Genomic DNA, 18,533 nt, shown 5'->3' with positions numbered 1-18,533 from the left:
TTATTACTTCTTTCCTGCTCTGTACCAGATTTTAGCAACAAAAAGAACATCATCTTCTTAGTATATCTCTTCCACATGTGTTTGAGTCATCTCTGGTTTCTTTACGAACTAGAAACATATATTTCCTTTTAAAATTCTAACCTGTTCACGAGATCAGTTGTAGGCTGTAAGCTAGATGTTGTGGGGTCTCACAAGGCAGCTGTTAAAGCTAACAACAGTCTTTTTTGACACACAGAAGAGTATGTCAGAGGGAAAAAACTGCTTAATTTTCAGATTCCCCACCAAGTGCTTCACGCTGGCATGGGAAGGGTCAAGAAACCTCATTTTAACATATGAAGGACATAAACTGAATCCACTGAAAACAGATGAATCCTTAGAAATGGAACTGCTATTGTTACCTTTCAAGCAACATTTTTAATAGTTTCTTCTTTACAAACGTATCCACCAACAGCAACAGAAACCAAGTTTTCTGTCACACCGGTTTATTGCATTTGTCGACCAACATTTCACTAACACCACAGGGAAGAACATCTAGAATGTCCGTTTGGGCCTATTTAATCTTGTCATAAAAAGCAAGGGCATCATTGGGGATTATCTAGAAAAGGTGCTTATCCTGGAACAATCCTTCACCCCAGTTCACTTTCCAAATATGAATTTCAGTTTGTTTGTTTCTTTAAAGAAAGGGAAAAACAGCAAGCAAAAAGGGAAAAACAAAACCCACTTCAGTTACTAGTCACTTACCACTGCCCAAGTCAACAAACAAATCATCCTCTGTCATTTTAATTTCATCTATCATTTGGGCCACTAAGTCAAAGGAAGTTTCTCCGTAAACCTCTGGGGAAAAGGGCTCATAGTTGTTGAGTTTTTCTGGATCAGTCACCGAGTGGTTGTAGACTTGCTGCAGGATGTGCCGGAGGAGCCCGTTGGAGGGACGAGTGTTCAGTTTCATCGGCTGCGTGGTTCCCTTCCACTAAAGGTAAAGAGCAGGAAGAAGGTATGAACCCACGGTGAGGACAAGGAAACATCACCAAACCCAGGCTGCACTGGCGTAACGTAGAAATGAGAGAAATGCCCTCCCATCCCCTCTCTCACAAGCTGGTCTGCAGGTGCTCTGCAAAGATAAAAACAGTGAACACCACTAAAGAAATCACACAACACCCTACCCTTTTTCCCACCTCAACGAATAGGTAATTGCAAATGTGTCTGCTGGAAATAAGCGGTAAAGGGGAAATTAAAGAGATGTAAAAATGAATAGGCAATGTAAAGCTGAATACCGAATAGAGCTGGAGTAGCTGTAAAAAATTTTTCACTCATTTTTTGTTTAGTGATCGCCACTGAACTGTTGTGGACTGTACAGTCAAGAGCAGTTTCATTTTCTTTCAGGAACCGTAGGATGGGAGGGATCATATGTACTCAAACAGGGAGTGGCAGGAAAGAGATGAAAATCAAGTTTCCTTTCTTCATCAGAAAAACCCTGTCCTAAACATAAAAGTTGTTAAGTTTTAAAAATGCCCATCTCTCCCTTTGATAAAAACAAACCAAAAAACGACAATTCCACAATCCCTCCCGAACACTTCTCTGTTTGAGATTCAGATGGCAAGAAGAAAATTAAATCAATCACATTTGCCATTTCAGACAGCAACTGCAAATGCTGAATAGCTTCAAATTCTTAGCTATTAACCAACATACACACCAGGACACCCGAATCCAAACAAGCACAAGTTTTAGGGAGTTGTAAACACACAAAGAGAAGGGAAGCCTGGCAAAAAAAGTATTGTTGTCTTAACACTGCACACTTGAAATACTTCCCACAAGCACAGCAGAGAAAAAAAATCCAGCTATACCTTCAACATTAAACCAAACAGTAACATTAATTCATTGTTCATGTTTTGTTTCCTCTAGCTCAACCTTTTATAAGGGGTAAGAAAACCAAAAAAGCTTGTTAAATTCGTCTGAAAAGACATTACATGCTAGTTTTGCCAGAGTGATCCTGCAGAACAGAGTGGCTGAAGCGAGTGGCAAGCAAGGAAATTCCTAAGCCATGGATCACTTCCACAATACACGGGAGAGTTCATATGGATTATTTAAGTACCCATAAGCCATAGATTTCCCCATGCAAAAGTAAATCTATATGATAAATCCCCGTGAAACATCTACATGCTTTCCCCTAAAGGTAACTCAGCTATTTCAAAGTGCCAAAATAATGGTGCCAGAAGTGCACACTAAAGAGTAATAGCTTACAAATCTGCAGTTAGGGGGGAAAACACGTAATTTTTCTTTTCTTCCTACAAGAATGTCCCTCCACCAATACTAACTCCTTGACTGCCTGGGTGTGATCAAGGAAATAAGGTTTAATATCAGACTTAAATCCCCCAAAGAATGGAAGTGCTAAATGCTGATGGTACAACTAGACTAACAGCAGGCTAACTTGACTAACCTACCATCCAGCATTAAGTCAGTCACCGCTTTCGGGATATTGTCTGTTACATGTGAATTCGAACCAGCTAAATGTGACGGTGGGTAACAAAGGTAAATACATACCAACTGATGAATGCTATCAATGGCTCGGTTGTACTTGTCACAAAGCCTCTGCATGCTTTCAAAGCTACGCGGGGAGAAAGAACGCAGGGTCAGTTAAATTCAGAGAGCTCAAACGCAGGTTTGCAGGTACAACCTTGTGCTTTTTTTGTCATCATACATACTGTAAGTAGGTGGCCAGTTCGGGGCTGTTTCTTGCAGAACACGTGGTTATATACACAGCCTTAGGACTCTGTAACAGTTTCCTTTAAAAAAAACCTCCCCAGTAGACCAGGAGTATATGTCAAATAGTATTACTTTCTTTAATTAATGGGAAAAGAGCTGAACTCGAAGTATGACTTATTACAAAGTTTTGTATTCTCATAGTCTATTATTTCTTTTCCATATTCTCAGCTGCACAGAAATTTAAAACATCTGTAACTTTTTCTCCTTTGTCCCCTCATCCCTCCATGATCATTGGTCCTGAGACAAGTAGATACTTTTCTAGAAATTAACCCTGGAACTGAAAATGCAGACAGACCCAGGATACAATCTAAAATTTCACCCATCAGAAAAGCACACTGATTGCTTTATGGGCTGGGCTGGGATTACAGTCAATTCAGGCAGCTGCCTTAGTGACAGAAGCTGAGAGGATTAAATAAATTCATCTCAGGCCAGGGAAGAAAAGATATTACTAGGAATATCATCCGTTACATAATCAGACCCACAAAGCAGCAGCAAAAAAACCCCAGTAAGGAGCTACAGGAGTAAGATAATTAAATCATGGCCATTCCCAAATCCAGAAGGGGGGGGGGGGGAGGGGGGGGGCTGGGGGACATCAGAAGAAAGTGGCTCTTCAGTCTCTTGTGATCTTCGTTACCACTGTGCTGGCTAGGACACCTCAGAGGAGTACTGCTGACTTCCACTTCAAGCTTTCATCTGCCCATGCTCATGTCCACATTAAGACAAAGCAAGAGGCTGAAATGGGTTTCTGTCTGCACAGCCTGTGCACTACTATAATCTGCTGCTTTTCATTCACATCCATGTCTCAGTCTATTTGCCACAAGTAATTTTTCCAACAATGTTTTTCACGGGAAGCAAAAAGAGTAAAATCATTACCAAAATTACAGATTTATTACTTCCTTGAGAGGTTGCAGAAAGGTAAGTGAGGTGTGACTTTTGGGAACAGATGGGTTTCTCTTTTTATTTGGTGTTGCTGCTGACCACACTGATGCTCCCCAGGTAAACGTGCCCAGGGAGAGTGCCAGAACTACAAAAGTTACAGCATTACAGTCGCTGGAAGTAATCCACAAATCCAAATTAATGGATTTGATGACAAGGGATGCTCAACCCTGACTTCTCCTTTTGAATCTGTCAGGGGGAAAAGAGGAACCAACACATCTTGCAATGGAACAACTAAAATTAAGACAGGAGGAAGAAATACCTTAAGCAGATCATAATAAAGCAGATCATGATTGAGCAGATCTGGTGCTCAGGACAATAGCCTGTGATTAATTACAGCGATGTAGTTGCATCTGTAACCTCCTTCTGAAAGTTTTGTCATGCTGTGGACTTGAACCAATTCAGTCTTTCCCATGAAAGCAACCAAAGAGTTTTTTGTAAACTGCAGCTTGAGGGTCATCTCTTTTTCCAGTCTCAGTATAGCCAAGTCAATGCACATCCACCGACCTCTCCACAGATACACCGCAGGTTGGAATCTGCCTCTCCCAGCCTCAAGGTGAATGCCACGTACTATACGTTCATTTTAAGCTACTCATGGAATAGATATGCACATGTAACCACAAGCATCTTAAAATGACTTCTAACTGCTCAGAAGACCAGGATGAATAGCTTGCCTTTTAATTTAGCCCCTCACCCAAACAGCATCCCACTTGCACCGAATCCTAACCAGAGGAGGGATGGGGCAGGTTAACCTCCTACAGGCACAGCAGGCAGAGAACATGGCACTGGCGGACAGCTTTGGCATGCCACTTTCTAAACAGGAATTCTTAGCTACTACAAAACCAGAAACCTCAGTGTCATTCAGATTCCTAACACTGGACACAGTCCAACAGCGCAGATACCGATCATTGTTTCAGAATGAGTAATACCAACGTACAGCAGAGCTCAACTTTCTGCTGTGTGGAGTTTCCAATTATGTCCTTAATCCAACAGCCTTTGCCAATATTGCTGTTACACATTTCCTACCAAAATAACTCCACAGAGTCTGAAGCCAGTTCTAAAAGAAAACTTCAGTTCATGATGTCTAAGAATAACCAGTTACAAACTAATTCACTATAAACTGTGCTGGCCTGTCCTCCTGGTGGGAAAAAAAATGTTCCTCTCACCTTTTTGTATCATAGTCAATTAAAACGTAGTTTTCCATAGCAAGCTTGAGATCTGGAATTTCTTCACAGACCCATCTGGAACAAGAAAAGAAATAAAAACGCCTTCAATTAAGTATAGTAAGGTAGCCTGTCTCAATTCTAGACTGGCATAGCTATATGTTAAGACAGAATACTGCAGCAGACCTGAAAGATCACAGTATTGTTAGGAGTAAGGCAGACACCACAAAATGCTAATTGGAAAGCTGCAATAGCTCACATTTGTATTGAATAAACAGCAAGGTGCCCATAGACATTGGCAGTAGTATAAAGCTCTTGAAATGGCACAACTTCAAAACAAGGTGATAAATGTATTCAGTGCATCTAACAATACTCAAAGCCATGGCTGATGCTAATCTAACATAAAATGTAATGCAGAAGTGCAATATTTCAAAAGAATGCTGATACCGTAACAAGGTTTGACAAAGCTGAATATGGATAAGACACTTCCTACATCACCCCAAAACAATGCCACCAACCACTCACCCCAAGGATATTCTCCTCTGTGTAGTGCTCTAAACTGCTCTTACACTTTACATGACCCAAGCCAAACCAGATTTTCAAAAGTTATTTTGATAAAAGATTCCTTTTACATACTGAGTTAACAAAGCCCTGTATGTTCTTGCCACTACAAATGGAAAGCGCGCACCCACTTGCCACACGTCTGATGATGACATCTCACAGAAGAGATCTTTGCTCTTGGAACACTGGAAGATTATTTCCTTTCAAAGACAGCTTAAAAGCCACATAAGCTTTGCACACACTTTCCTCCAAAAGCATTAAAATGGGAAAGCACTATCACCACAAATAACCTCAGAGCATGTCATAGGATGAATTCCAGTATTAACAGCACAGTTTCTTCTTTGTGCACCTTGATGTGTGCTTCAATGTTAAAATTGTGGGGGGGAAAAAAAGAATAATAATGACTATAGAGATCCAGCAAGTCTGGTTCCTTTTGTGAGATTCACACTTACCAAATAAATATACAGGCAAGTAAAAAAGGACAGAACTTCTACATCTAAGGCTGACTCTTCTGACTAATATCTCCTGTCTCCCTAAAAAGGTTAGGGCTCTGATCTAAATAATTTTTTCTCTTAAATTTCAGGAATGGGCAGTCAAAAGCTGTCTATCACTGGCTTGAAGAGATAAATACTTCTTTGCATTCTTTTACCCACCACTTCCATAACCACATTGCGGTTACTTTGCACAAGGCAGGCACAAAAGCCTTCTAACACACTGCATTCACTGCAATCTTGCTTAAAACATGGTTGTGAAATATTACTTGGGGCTCAACTACTTTCTAACCCAGTTTTCCCCTTGCCTTCAGCTAGCACAGCACAGAAAGCCCTAGCACCAATGACTCCAGCAATCACTTCCAGCACCACATCTGTTTAAATCCCTTTAGAAAGGGTCTTCTCAATAATCACACTAACGATGCCACAAGCTCCCAAGGCACCAGATCTTATTAACAGCGGTACAAGTGAACTGGAAGTAGTGATGGCAAAGCACCCTGTGTCAAGGTTTTGTAGTTAGACACTTCTTCAGAAGAAAAATTCTCAGCTCTAGCCCCATTACACATTCTCTCGACCACAGACCATGGGAAAATACTATGATTTCATGTGCATAAAAGTGATACTATCAACACCACCACGCAAGCACTTAGCTGTCACGCTCATGCTGGGAGCAGACGAGGCTCACTGCCTTTTCCAAGGCTGTATGTGACTGACCAAAGCACAGGTGGCTCTGCAGGCAAAACATCACTCTCTGAACCTCGCCTGTATCTGCACCACCCAGCCTTTACAACCCGCTGCAGATACAGCCCTCAGACAAGGGAAGCCCGTACGGTAAGGATCTAAAACAGTTAACAAGAACAGCTTTTAAACAATCTAATGCGGATAACACATTAACGTCCCTCAGGTGTTTGAGGAATTTGTGTTAGCATTTAATAAAAGTTGTTCTGCAGCAAGACACCTCCTAAGCCTGCTGAAATAACGGCCAGCCATGTCATAACCACTGCCTGTGCTGGGAAGTGCTCAGGCTTCCTACTCTCCATACCTGTCTTTCACCTTTATCCTCCCATTTTCCCCACATTGGTCAGAATTAAGAGGAACGCCAATAGGGACATCGTTCCCAAATAATGCAAATGCTAGCAATGCTGCAACATGACAACAGGGGGAAAGGGAGAGGGTGGGGAAGAGGATATGCAAGATCAGAACTTTATACATCATGCCAATGATATTTACTAAACCTTGCTTTTTTTAAAGATCGAATACAGGCTGCCATAAGCACTGAAACTGAGTTTCACTACTTATTTTTAATTCTGTTCAAAAGGGAATAGACTATGGCAAGTTAAAACAAAGTCTGTTTGACAGGGAGATTTGCATTGCAGCAGTATCAATTCAGCTCAAAAATAATTTAGAGCTGCTGAATTATAATTGTAACTTCTGCACTCCTTTGCATCTTGTCTCAAGACATCTCAAGACACAGGTCTAGCCATATCTGCGTTGAACACTTACCGAATTGTCTCAATAATTTCATGAGCAGCATCATGGTGTTTGTCCTGAAATAAAAAGAAAAGAAGAGATGTTTTCAGAGAGACATCAGGTGTACTGTTTGTCAGAAGATTTCAGGAATCACCATCTTTTTAAGAATATAGGTGGCAAGCATACCAGGAAAGGAGTCTTTGACTGCCACTCAGGCCATTAAACCCATCAAAATGAGCCCTCAAAGAAAAAAATAAGGCTTAAGGAAATACATTTTGCAAGTTGCTATGAACTAGCAGAAGATTTACATGAAGGAACTGTCATTCTAGTTATTTCTTTGTCATTTCCTGAAGTCAGGAATTGTGTAGCTGATACCCTTGAGGATTATTGGTATGCAGTTGAACTCAACTGCAAGTTCCACAATGAACAGCTGATTTCATCCACCTCGCATCTGGTCCAGGCTCACAGCTCCATATGGGCAGCAAGATCCTAGCCCAGTGAATAGCTTTCTAAAATAAAGCATCAAATAAACAGTAGGAGTGGGTATCAGCGTAAAAGAAAAAAACCTCACAGCGCACAGAAAAAAAAAAAAAAAGAGACAGCCTGAATATGCCGACCTCTTAGTGAACTGAAAAATAAAACACACATGCACAAAACACATTAAAACTTGTGCATTGCACGTACACACTAGACTGTAAGGCACAGATGTTTGTTGACTTTAATTTGGGAGTTTTCTCAGGAGCAACAGAAGCAGTACTGAGTTTAGCAAGCCATTCCAAATTCATGCTAATAAAGCCCCTGGAGCTGCATGTATATGCACTATGCTACAAAAAATTCTGTTTTAGGGAAATTACAGGAGTTCCTATCTATATTGTTGTATCCATCCTGCGAAGCCTTCGTTACCAGAGTCCATCTCCACAAAGTTGAGGTTATATTTAGACATTTGTTTCTTGAAGTGGCTTTGACCTTTTAATTAGGAGTCTAGTATCTAAGGATCTTCCAGAGTTAAAAGTGTAAAGGCTCACTCACTCCCAAATAATTTCCCTTGTCTTCTGCTGCAGAAATGTCACTTCTATAGAGTTACCAGAGGGAAATTCTATAGCAAAGGGTAGGGACAGGCAACAGAAAGCAGAGATTAGAGGCAGGGGAAGGAAGGGAACGCAAGAAGAGAAACACTAATGGACAGATGACAGAAAACAGCTGGGATTATTTCTTCAAGACATGGAAGGACATAATATTAAGTCAAACAGAAGCCTTTTCTATCAGTATCACAGCTTTTGTATTTGCATAAGGAAACAGATTTCCCCATGTACGACGAGTTTATACACATAGGATAAGCCAATCTTGTAGAAGTTCTCATTTCAAGAAAACTGCACACAGCCCTTCAGATACCTGGATAAAAGTCTCATGACAGAGTGGTAGAGAGGCAAACATTTCTGAAGTCTGTTACATTAAGAGTATGAAGCAACACTTCCTATTTTACTAGGAAAAGCTTTTGTTTTCAGAATGCAAAAAGTTAACCCCAGAGCTAGGAATCACACGAGAGACTAATCAAAGAAAAACAAAACATGCCAGCTGACAGTATCAAAAAGAGAAAACAGCCAACAAAAGTAGTCAGGACATTTGGGATCGAATACACTGTGTCCTAGAAGCTGAGTGTTACCTTGGTCATGTTTCATAACAACATGCCGATGCTCCACAAACGCCCCAAACACGGCGAGCCACGCGGAACAGATCTGGGGCTGGGCTGCCTCCAGTCCTTGGGAGGTCACGCTGGGCCAGGACTGGGACAGCCCCAGTCCAATAGAAACCAACAGCACCCATAACCAGTCACCCCATTTAAGTTCAGAGATGTCAGGTAAGTCATTCTGTTGACAAACCTTCGCCTAGAAAACAGGGAAGCAACTGAACTGAAATCTGTTCCTGACTCTCCGTGCCCATATAGAAGAAGCATACAGGAGGAGGACTTTACTTTCTTTTCATTTCTTATCTGCAAAGTATAAAAACAATGCAAGACAGTCAGCTCATCCATAAACATCCCCTATAAATTTTCATGTTTCACTACGCGCAGAATTATCACAGCAGAAACCCTCTGGGCTGATCTAGCATTCCCAGTAAACTGTGTTCCTGTATAGTAAGAATATGCTTTATCAACATAAGCACATTACACCGGAAAAGTGAATTCATGCTTATTCTAGCATAACCGTTTTCTCTGAAGAAGTTATTTTCTTCATTGATGGTTTTAGACAGTTTCAGTGGTCGCAGAATACATGGAGAAACCCCTTGTCCTATAGGTGTTCATGAACCTCCCCATGAATTACCAAAATTGCTTAATTAACAGATTCCTTTGTCTTGGATTAAAAAGTGAAAAATAAATTTAAAAAAAAAAAAACACAACACAATGCACATCTACAACTACAGATCACCCAATTTAAGTGAGTGGTTTTACTAACACAACCTCATGTGGGAACTCCAGCCAGATGGGGCCTTTCCTGAGTTTAGTTTGTGTCATTATCTAGAAATAATGAAGTTGAAAACAGTTCCATATTTACTGCCGCTAAACTTCTAGCATTGGAACACTTCCCAAGTTTACTATACTCTATAACCAACGTATATGTTATAGACATATGGTCCAAGCAGACAAGCTCCCAAGATCTCATGCAAGTCTTGCAAACAAGATCAGGGATGATCACCTAACATTTCTTCAAAGCAGGGACAGCCATGGAAAACAGCGGAGGGAAGCGGGGGGGGGAAGAGCTAAAGGGCATCCAAAGCAGTTTCTCCTTCTTCAAAGAAACTTTCAGTCCCATTTCAGCATTACAGTTGTAAAGTTCATTAAGAATAGACATTAAACAGTACCAGCCATCACATCTGTATTCGTGCAACTGTTTCCGACAGTGATAAGTAAGGGAGTCTTCAGCAACTCAAAAGGCAGGCTGAACAGAAACCTCACCAAACCCACCAATCCCACTCCAACCAGCATCACCTCTGCCCATCACCCTTTCCAGCAGAGGCACTGGTTTTGGCCAGGCGCACAAATGAGCTCGGTGCAGCAGCTTGAACCCAAACTCTTCTACAGCCCCAGTGGCTGAACACGGAAACCAAGGAGGGACTGGCAGCAGCTCCCGCTGGCTGTGCTGCAACCACCGCAGCCGGACAAACCTCACACCCACCTCGGCCACCAGGCAAAACACGCTCAAGGATGGCCTGAAGCTTCTCCAATACAGCCATGGGTTGGGCTGGGGGGTGGGTTTTGGTGGTTTGGTTTGTTTTTGTTTTTATTTTAATTTGTTCAGGCTGCAGTGACCCATAACCAACACCAGCATGCCAGCTACACCTCTCGTGCAGGCGCGTTGTACGAGCACGTCATGTTTGACTTTGGCAGAGAGTCATCTGTGAGAGCACAGCTTTATGTGCATCTGCATCCGTCCTCGCAGTGCTTTGTCAGTAAAATATCCTGGTAAAGAGCCTCCTACAGACAGACTTGGCTATCAACCCTGAAATACACTGTGCAGAAGCCTTTTGGACGAGTCTCAAGAAGCATATCTGTTCTGTTTGCAGTCACGAGATGATACCACCGTACCCTCTGTCACGAAGAGAAGTTCCATTCATCCTCTGACTCTATCCAAGCTGTTCTCCCTCTGTCTTCCCCTACACGCTGATGGGAAGCATACTACGTGCTGCTCATTGGCCTGGCTGTACTTCTGCAATGTTCTTTGTATTTATGTAGTTTGAGAGGCCCTTGGAATCTTGAGCCACATAAATGGAAGCTATTTCATGAGACAAGACCTTATCTCTTTATTGTGGTCTATGCACTAAGTATTTAAAGTAAAAAGTTGCAGCCTATAGTAATTATTGGGAATGCCCAAAGCTATTCATAACAAGTTTATAATAAAGAAAAAAACTAAACACACATTAAAAGTTAGTTATTGCAGTCAATTCTCTCCAGCTGAACTTTACAGTAAAGACTTCTTATTTTCAACCTAAATGTTCAATTTAAAATTGAAATGTGAGCTCCCAGAGAAAATTCAATACTTTTTGCCAAGACATTTCATTGGAAAAATAATGGAAAGAAAGCAGACACTTTTTCAAAAGTCACTTGTAAGAGAATCCAATTTTCTATGGAAAACAGCGGAGAACAGTCTCAGCCAGCAAAACTGAACAGCTTCACAGTTCCGATTCTTACAACAGATTTCTCCATCCACATGTTACTACAACTCTAATCACAAGAGTTAAGGAGTTTGAAGCCAGAAACACACCCACTGCTATTACTTTTAGTACACTAGTGCCCAGAAGCCCTACCGGCACGCACGACTCCTGCTCACACACCATGCCCAGCTGAGTCCTCCTACAGAAATCAACAAGCTGCATTAGCAGTTCTGCCCTTTAGGACACGGAAATTAGGCTGTAGGGCAATTTTTAAGAGGCTGATCTTTCCCTTCACCTCTTCTCCAAAAGTTTCCCACCCCGAGGGTTCTCAGTTAGGAACTTTTCCTGCAGTTTAGGCTCAGCTCTCTGGTGGTGGGGGGCAGGGGGGGATAATGAACATTTCTGCGTGCTTCAGAGCTCGAGTCAGCCAGCCCTCTCCGTACAAAAGGCATTTTGTATGTGTATCTCATATTCTCGGATGTGTATCTCACAAATATCAGAAGCCCTATAATGTGGTTTTAAAGGCCAAACAAGACGGTGCCCAAAAGCTCTTTCCCAACATGTATTTTCATGCAAGCATTTTCTACAGTCAAATACTGTTTGTTTGTTAACCCAAATTTAAAAAAAAAAAAAAAACAACGAACAAAAAAAAAAATCAATAGGACCAGAACTTGTAAGTTCTCAGTAATACTCACAGCTATCACTCTTAACACCTACGTCAGAAAACGAAAGGAGCCCCATTCATACTATGCATGTGAACAGTACCAGACTCATTTCAGTTATCTATACATAACTTTGGTCTACAAAGCACCAAATTTTGAATAAAAATGGCTGAATCAGAAGTTTTGGTGGAACACTCTGCATGAGCAAGGTAAAGTGAAAATTACTCTTTGTTACATTTTTGCCACAAGCTAGCCATTAGAAAGGCTTGGGATGCACCCTGAACACAAAGCACTGCACACCCTTCCACCAGGTGTGGCTGTTTTGGTTACATGATCTTTTCAAGTTAACATCCCTTAGGATATCTGAATGGCATTATTTTGATATAATTCTGTATTCCAGTACTGTATCCTCTCAGGTGTGTTTGTGCAGGACTAGTTATCTCACAGTGCAACAATTCATACTCTAAAGTGAATCTCTAACCTAAAGCAATACATTTAAACATATGTTTCTTCCTCAAACACAAAGAACATGTTCAATTAAATTGGTCTGCCATCATTGCCTGAAGCAAGGAACAACACCCTAGTGCCCTTCCAAATCTACACCCTCTTAAATTTAGGTCCTTCTTATGAAACTATGCTTCTCCTCGGGGATAAGTGTAAGTTGGGGCTCAGGGGGGAACACTAAACTTCATTTCCTCCCACGCAGAGCAGGATCCTTGTGAGATCCGATCAGTCTGCACAGTGCTACACACTAAAGGTAGCAAAAAAGCCCAAGCCTGCAAACCTGAGAGGAGAACAAACGATTTGAAAATCTGGATGGGATCTTGAAAACAGAAATACAGCTCGTGCGCCTTCAACCAGTAGCTCTCAAAGCACCATACGCAGAACTCCAAGACTCCTTATCTGCTCCTCATAGATAGGAACATTTTTATGCATAGCTTTGACTGCCTGAGACTAAACTGTCCCACAGCAAAAGCAGTTCTTACCTTTGCAAAGCCAGTTTAGTTAGACCACATTTACGCCCCCAAAAACAGCCTGGATGGCCAAAGCAGCTCTTCAGGAATGTGCAAACAAGCTGCAGCCAAGCATTTGTGAAGGAGGAGGAAGATTTTTCCTACAAGCCTTTCGCTGTCCACCTAATGAATCCAAACAATTAAAAGAAAACAAAACCCGAAACAAGATGGTTACAAATAAATCAATGGCAACACTCATATACCTCTTAGCGATTGTCTTTAGATACCATTCTACTTCCAGTACTTCCACTAAGTAACACCGGCTCCCAAGTACTAAACACCAACAGAAGTCATTTTGAGTTACGGAATTCTGATCAACACATGATCTGCTTAACTCGCAAAACAAAAAGAGGTCAGTCTCACTAGCCCCTGGTTTTAAAGAACAGCTTGGTTGCCTGTAGTGGCAGCTCTCTCCCCAGGCAGTGGTCCATAAATCCAGAGGAGATGATGTTACAGCTGGAGACAAGATGGTTAGCAGAGATCAAAAAGATGGATTAGGAAAAGCTAATCAATCTTGCACAAGGCTAGTGGGACAAGTGCCTCTTTAATGTCCCCTAGGTTTCCTCCATCTGTGGAGGATGATAAGCATTTCTCTAGACACCAAGAAAGGCAATGTGAGCTACTGCAGCTGCAGCATCCCCACAGGAACCAGGAAAGCATCCAGCATTCTGCATGGCACATGGATGCCCTCAAAACCACTGCCTTCAGCCTGTCACAAATTTGCGCTCCTCTTCCCCCAGGGTTTAACTTAATTTACACCTTGTCTAGAAAGATTCACCAGTAAAGCTTCTTTGTCCAGAGCACCTCCATATTCAATACACCTGCAAAGAGCGGTTGACAAGAGCCTATGAAAAGCCAAAAGCAAAGTGCTTCCAGCTGCTACAGCAGCAAAGAGTTGCCTGCGGGCCAGCTGCACAAGAGGAAAGATCTCTGGCTCTGCAGCCCTGCCAGCTAGTGCCTTCAATCACCTCGCATTTTAACGTCTTTGCCTCATGCTCAAATGCTAGTGACACTTTGGGTAAGGAAAAGGGAAAGCCTGCACTGTGCAATATTTCATATATTGTACAGCTAGACTTCATTTAATATTACCCCAAATCAAGACTGTGTCATTCAGCTTCCACAGCAACAAGGTAAGAAAATTTGTGCTTTGCAGGTGAGATGAGGACCAAGTCTTCTTTGAAGCACCCGATTACTGTCGTTCCATTCATCAAGAAAGTATAAGAACATTCACAAATATACATATATATTAGCACGTATAAAAAGAGATCTGCAGAGGACAGCTTGTCTGTTGTTTTCCTCCCAGCCTCAGAGAAGCAGCAGGGGAAGCAAGAGCTACCAAGGCTGCATTTTGAAACCCATCTCCCACAACGCAAGTGAGCAGACAAGGCTGATGTAGTTTCAGTAGCTATTAAGTTTACTGTCACACAAAACTAAATGGAAAACACGGAGAGCATTATAGCCTCCTTAACAACTACATAAGGATTTTTAAAGAGAAAAAAAAAAAAGTGTGGTCCAAGATCCAAAATATACTCAATTACTGAGTTAACAAAGGAACTAGGCATTAAAGAAGATGATCCAAATTGCTCCAGGTAATCCTTATAAAGCATGAGTACAGGTGATCCAGAACTTCTAGACAAGACAGTTGTAGATCTGGTTGCAACAGGGACTCGCACTTTCACTTGGCTGCCTAAACCACAATCAAACCGTTTTGCCTTTCCACACAGTGATTCCAACTGTTGCTACGGACACTGCACAAATGCAAGAGGGAACGGTTCCCATGATAGTGTGTAGGAGGGTCTGTATAAATATATTAACATGCAATCACTCTGCTGGAGCATCTAAGGCAACATCCACATGGGACAGTTACAGGAGGATGACCTACTGGCTTTAGTCTGTGCAAAGCAGACACAGCCCCGACATTAGTAAGTAATAGTTCTATTATGCAAACAGACAGACTAGTTAAAAAAAAAAAATATATATATCCAAAATGTCTGTATTGGAATACATAGGGGAATACAATTATGTTGGTAAACCGGTGCCTTGCATTGGTATATCCTATTGCCCTTTCAGTTAAGTTTTAGGCAATTATAAACTGTTCCCACAGTACGACAGCTGGAGGGAGCACGCGGATGCCGTAGCGATCCCAGTGGCTGAAGCAGCACTATGTGTACATGCAAAAGAGTCCAGTGTTTGCTTTTTCTGGGACAGAGCGGACTACTGGGCTTTCACTCGAATCAACAAGGCAGGCGGCCCTACCATCATTTCACCCAGTTTAAGCCAATGCAGCCACCTGCCTTGCCACTGCTTCCCTGAGAGCTGCTTCTCGCTTTGGGCCAGTGGTGTCTGTGCGTGCGCACATGGCCAAGTCAGGGGAGGCCCAAGCTAAAACCAAACATTTTCGGTATTTTGGTGTAATTATCTTTCAACCAGATCAGCTCACCACAGCGTAGTAAGGGTAAGGGCAGCTTAGACGCAACAGCAAGTGGACAGAGATGGGAAGAGTTATTTCTGCCTGCAGAGATATCAGTTTCAAACTGTCACCTAACCATTAATGAAGAAATAACCCTTCCACTAGCACTAACTGGAGAGGTGGGGGGAAGCAGAAAAGAAAACAGCCATACACATCCACGCCGCCAGAAACAAACCTTTATGTCAAACCTATGCAAAGGGTTGCTGCTGCTAGAAACGAATAGCCGGTCCTAAAATCGCTGTTGCTGAAATTGACGACCGTATCCTTCCCAAGCCCACAGCTTTCCTGCAGCCCTGGTGGGTGCTGGAAGCTCGTGGCACACCCTGGCCCTTGGGTCAGCACTTGCTGATCCCCACCTCCTGCAAGGAAAACTGGCAGGCCAAGGGCATCCTGGGTGAGAAAGCAACATCTTAAGCAACGCCTTTACATTCTGTAAAGATAATTCAGCCTTGGACAGCTCAGAAATTTTGCTCCTACTTAACAAGCATAAATATTCTACAGAACAGAAGTTAGCAATAAAACCCTGTAATCTTTCTGAAGCCTACTGAGCGCCTAAAGAAAGATGCTTTGTGAGGTACAGAAGAAAAATATGAATGGTTACAGTTTTCCCCCCCATAAGCTTCGACTTGTGCTGCAGAGCAGTGCTACAAGCCACATCCAGTGCAGCCTCTGAACAGTACACATGAAATTCCAAGGGCCAACCATTTCTAAAAGCTTCCATTTTAAAGACCTGTGAACAACCCTACAGTGTGTTGCAAATGACTGTTTGTTCTAACAAGCAGCGGCCGGACCCAGGCAGACCCCAATCCCCAGCTTCCCAGGGTCAGCGGCCACCCTGTGCCGGAGCACCTCGTAGCTCAAGTACCGAAGGGCTTTGTTGCCAACAGATATGCAAACAAGAGGTAATCACCTGCAACCCTGTGGAAATCCAGCCGGGGAAAGAAAAAGCCGTCTTGAAAGCTCAAGCTTTTTAGAATTTCACAAGTCAAACACTAATAATATTGCTGAGCTCGAAGAAGTAAACGGCAAATTGACACCAAAACCTCAGGAAACTGCCCTTTGGTGCTACACAAAAAATATCAGAAAGTTTCTCAACTGCAGAAGCGGTATTAAAATCCATTAATTTTTACTAAGAAAGCTATTCAGAATTTTCCACAGTGCCTTGGTTTTTTTAAAGTTCCCAATGCTCCCTAAGTCTGTTTTCAGTTGTCCCTCCAACTTTTAATCCAACACTGAAAAGTTCTTTCAGTGCAGATTTTTAGGAAACTCTCATTCACTCATGAAATGAGACAAAACAAAATACTCAGAACAGGAACTTTCTTGTTATTCATAGATCTGTTCATATCTATGAAGCCATCATTTCCTGCTGTAAAATATACTCACCCTCTTCCTATGCTCTAAAAATAGTACCTACTCAATTTGACATCTATAGCAGCATGTGGCCAATATCTTCCTATATTCAGTTTTCTTTCTTGCTCCTCTTAGTTTTGTCTTATCTTTAATAATTACTACAAAAGTACATATATTTTGTTCACAATTCCTAATACAAACTTGTCCTGCTTCTGTGGATCTGGATCGTTCTGTTAGGAAGGAGAAAATAAATTAAGCGAAAATATTTTAAATATGTTGAGAAACTTTATTATTATCAATCTGTGATAAATACACTGTAAGGGACCAAAAAGCACCCCACCTCCGGTCCTTGTCTTGATCATTACAGTAAAAAGCTTTAGTCAGGCACTCAAAGGTTAACTGAAAGCAGGAAGAAAAAAAAAAAAAAGGCAGCAAGGCAGTATGAAAGGGGAAAAAGAAAGAAGGAAGAGTACAAAAGTAGACATATGGATGTCTGGGGAGAAGGGTGATTAAATTTCCCATAAATCTTGCATACCAAGAGGTAAGATATTTTGCCTAAATTCCCAGAAGAGACACAATTCAGTCACATATCTGAGACTTGAAAGGATAATCATCTCCATATATATTAAGGCTGCCATGAAGGACAAGAGTTGGAGTTGCATGTGGTGGCACGGATTTCCCTTGGCACACTAAAAGCTTTCAATACTGTGTCCGACTGTAACTGATGGGTGAATTTTAGGTAGATAAATTTGAATTATCCTAGTTTGGAACTTTGGCTAGAACAGGAACATTAATCCACACTCATCTGCTGATAGAAGTTGGGGGGAGGGCAAGAAATCCTGAACAGCTACTCTGTCTTTCAAGTGTTACCTTTCAGATAATTCAGTGATATGAAAAATAAAGACTACTGCGGTCTTAAGATGCACTGTAAGAGACAACTTTCACTTTTCATACAGAAATACTAAGGAAAAAAGTGTAAGTTAACTGAACTCATGATTTACATTGCATCCAATGGGTCAGAGCTTTGAACAAAAGCCAGTCTGAAAACTGAACAAGTACCAATTGTCACTCGTAGCAAGTTATACTTCAAAGGGTAAAGCCCAGAAGAAAACTGCTATTCTGTAATAACCACGTGCTGCACAATTAAACGCTGTACAGTTATGGTCTTCCTCACCTTGTGAGGCCACCTCACCTCCCAACAGCACATAGCTGGGCTTCCTTTGGCATTTGTGTGAGCAGAAAAGCACAGAAAAAATGATGTAACTGTGCCAACTCTGTCGTTGCTTCTGGTTTTTTGCTGGGCAGTAGAGAAACACAAGTACTTTTGAAATTACCAAGTCAATTATTTCCCAGTTGTACACTATTCACTCTTCCCCACTCCATGTCGGTTTAGAACTGGGGAGGGTACAGGGGTGTTGAGAAATCGGAAGTCTGCTGAAGTTTTCAAACCTGTTCTTTACTAGAGAAGTTTCTATAAGCAATTAGTCATCCCCCACAAACATTTC

The 18,533-nt window shown here is 41.8% G+C and overlaps 1 protein-coding gene across 8 annotated transcripts in view; it reads right to left on the bottom strand.

The window, feature by feature from the left end:
- DOT1L (DOT1 like histone lysine methyltransferase) overlaps positions 1 to 18,533 on the bottom strand; it is a 76,627-nt gene that overhangs the window by 51,858 nt on the left and 6,236 nt on the right. For 7 of the 8 annotated variants that reach the window (XM_037384366.1, XM_037384367.1, XM_037384369.1 and 4 more), the window contains exons 2-5: positions 7,418 to 7,461; positions 4,866 to 4,940; positions 2,542 to 2,605; positions 742 to 970 (exon numbers count right to left, since the gene is read on the bottom strand). In XM_037384366.1, the coding sequence (XP_037240263.1) occupies positions 742 to 970; positions 2,542 to 2,605; positions 4,866 to 4,940; positions 7,418 to 7,461 (412 nt within the window). Of the gene's footprint in view, positions 1 to 741; positions 971 to 1,274; positions 1,391 to 2,541; positions 2,606 to 4,865; positions 4,941 to 7,417; positions 7,462 to 18,533 lie in introns of those variants that run through there. The other variant, XM_037384371.1, reaches the window with a different exon arrangement.

The sequence above is a fragment of the Falco rusticolus genome, chromosome 4, assembly GCF_015220075.1.
Source record: "Falco rusticolus isolate bFalRus1 chromosome 4, bFalRus1.pri, whole genome shotgun sequence".
In the NCBI taxonomy this organism is placed as follows: Eukaryota; Metazoa; Chordata; class Aves; order Falconiformes; family Falconidae; genus Falco; species Falco rusticolus.
The sequence above is the reverse complement of the archived record's forward strand: the minus strand, read 5'-3'. Positions and strand labels throughout refer to the sequence as shown.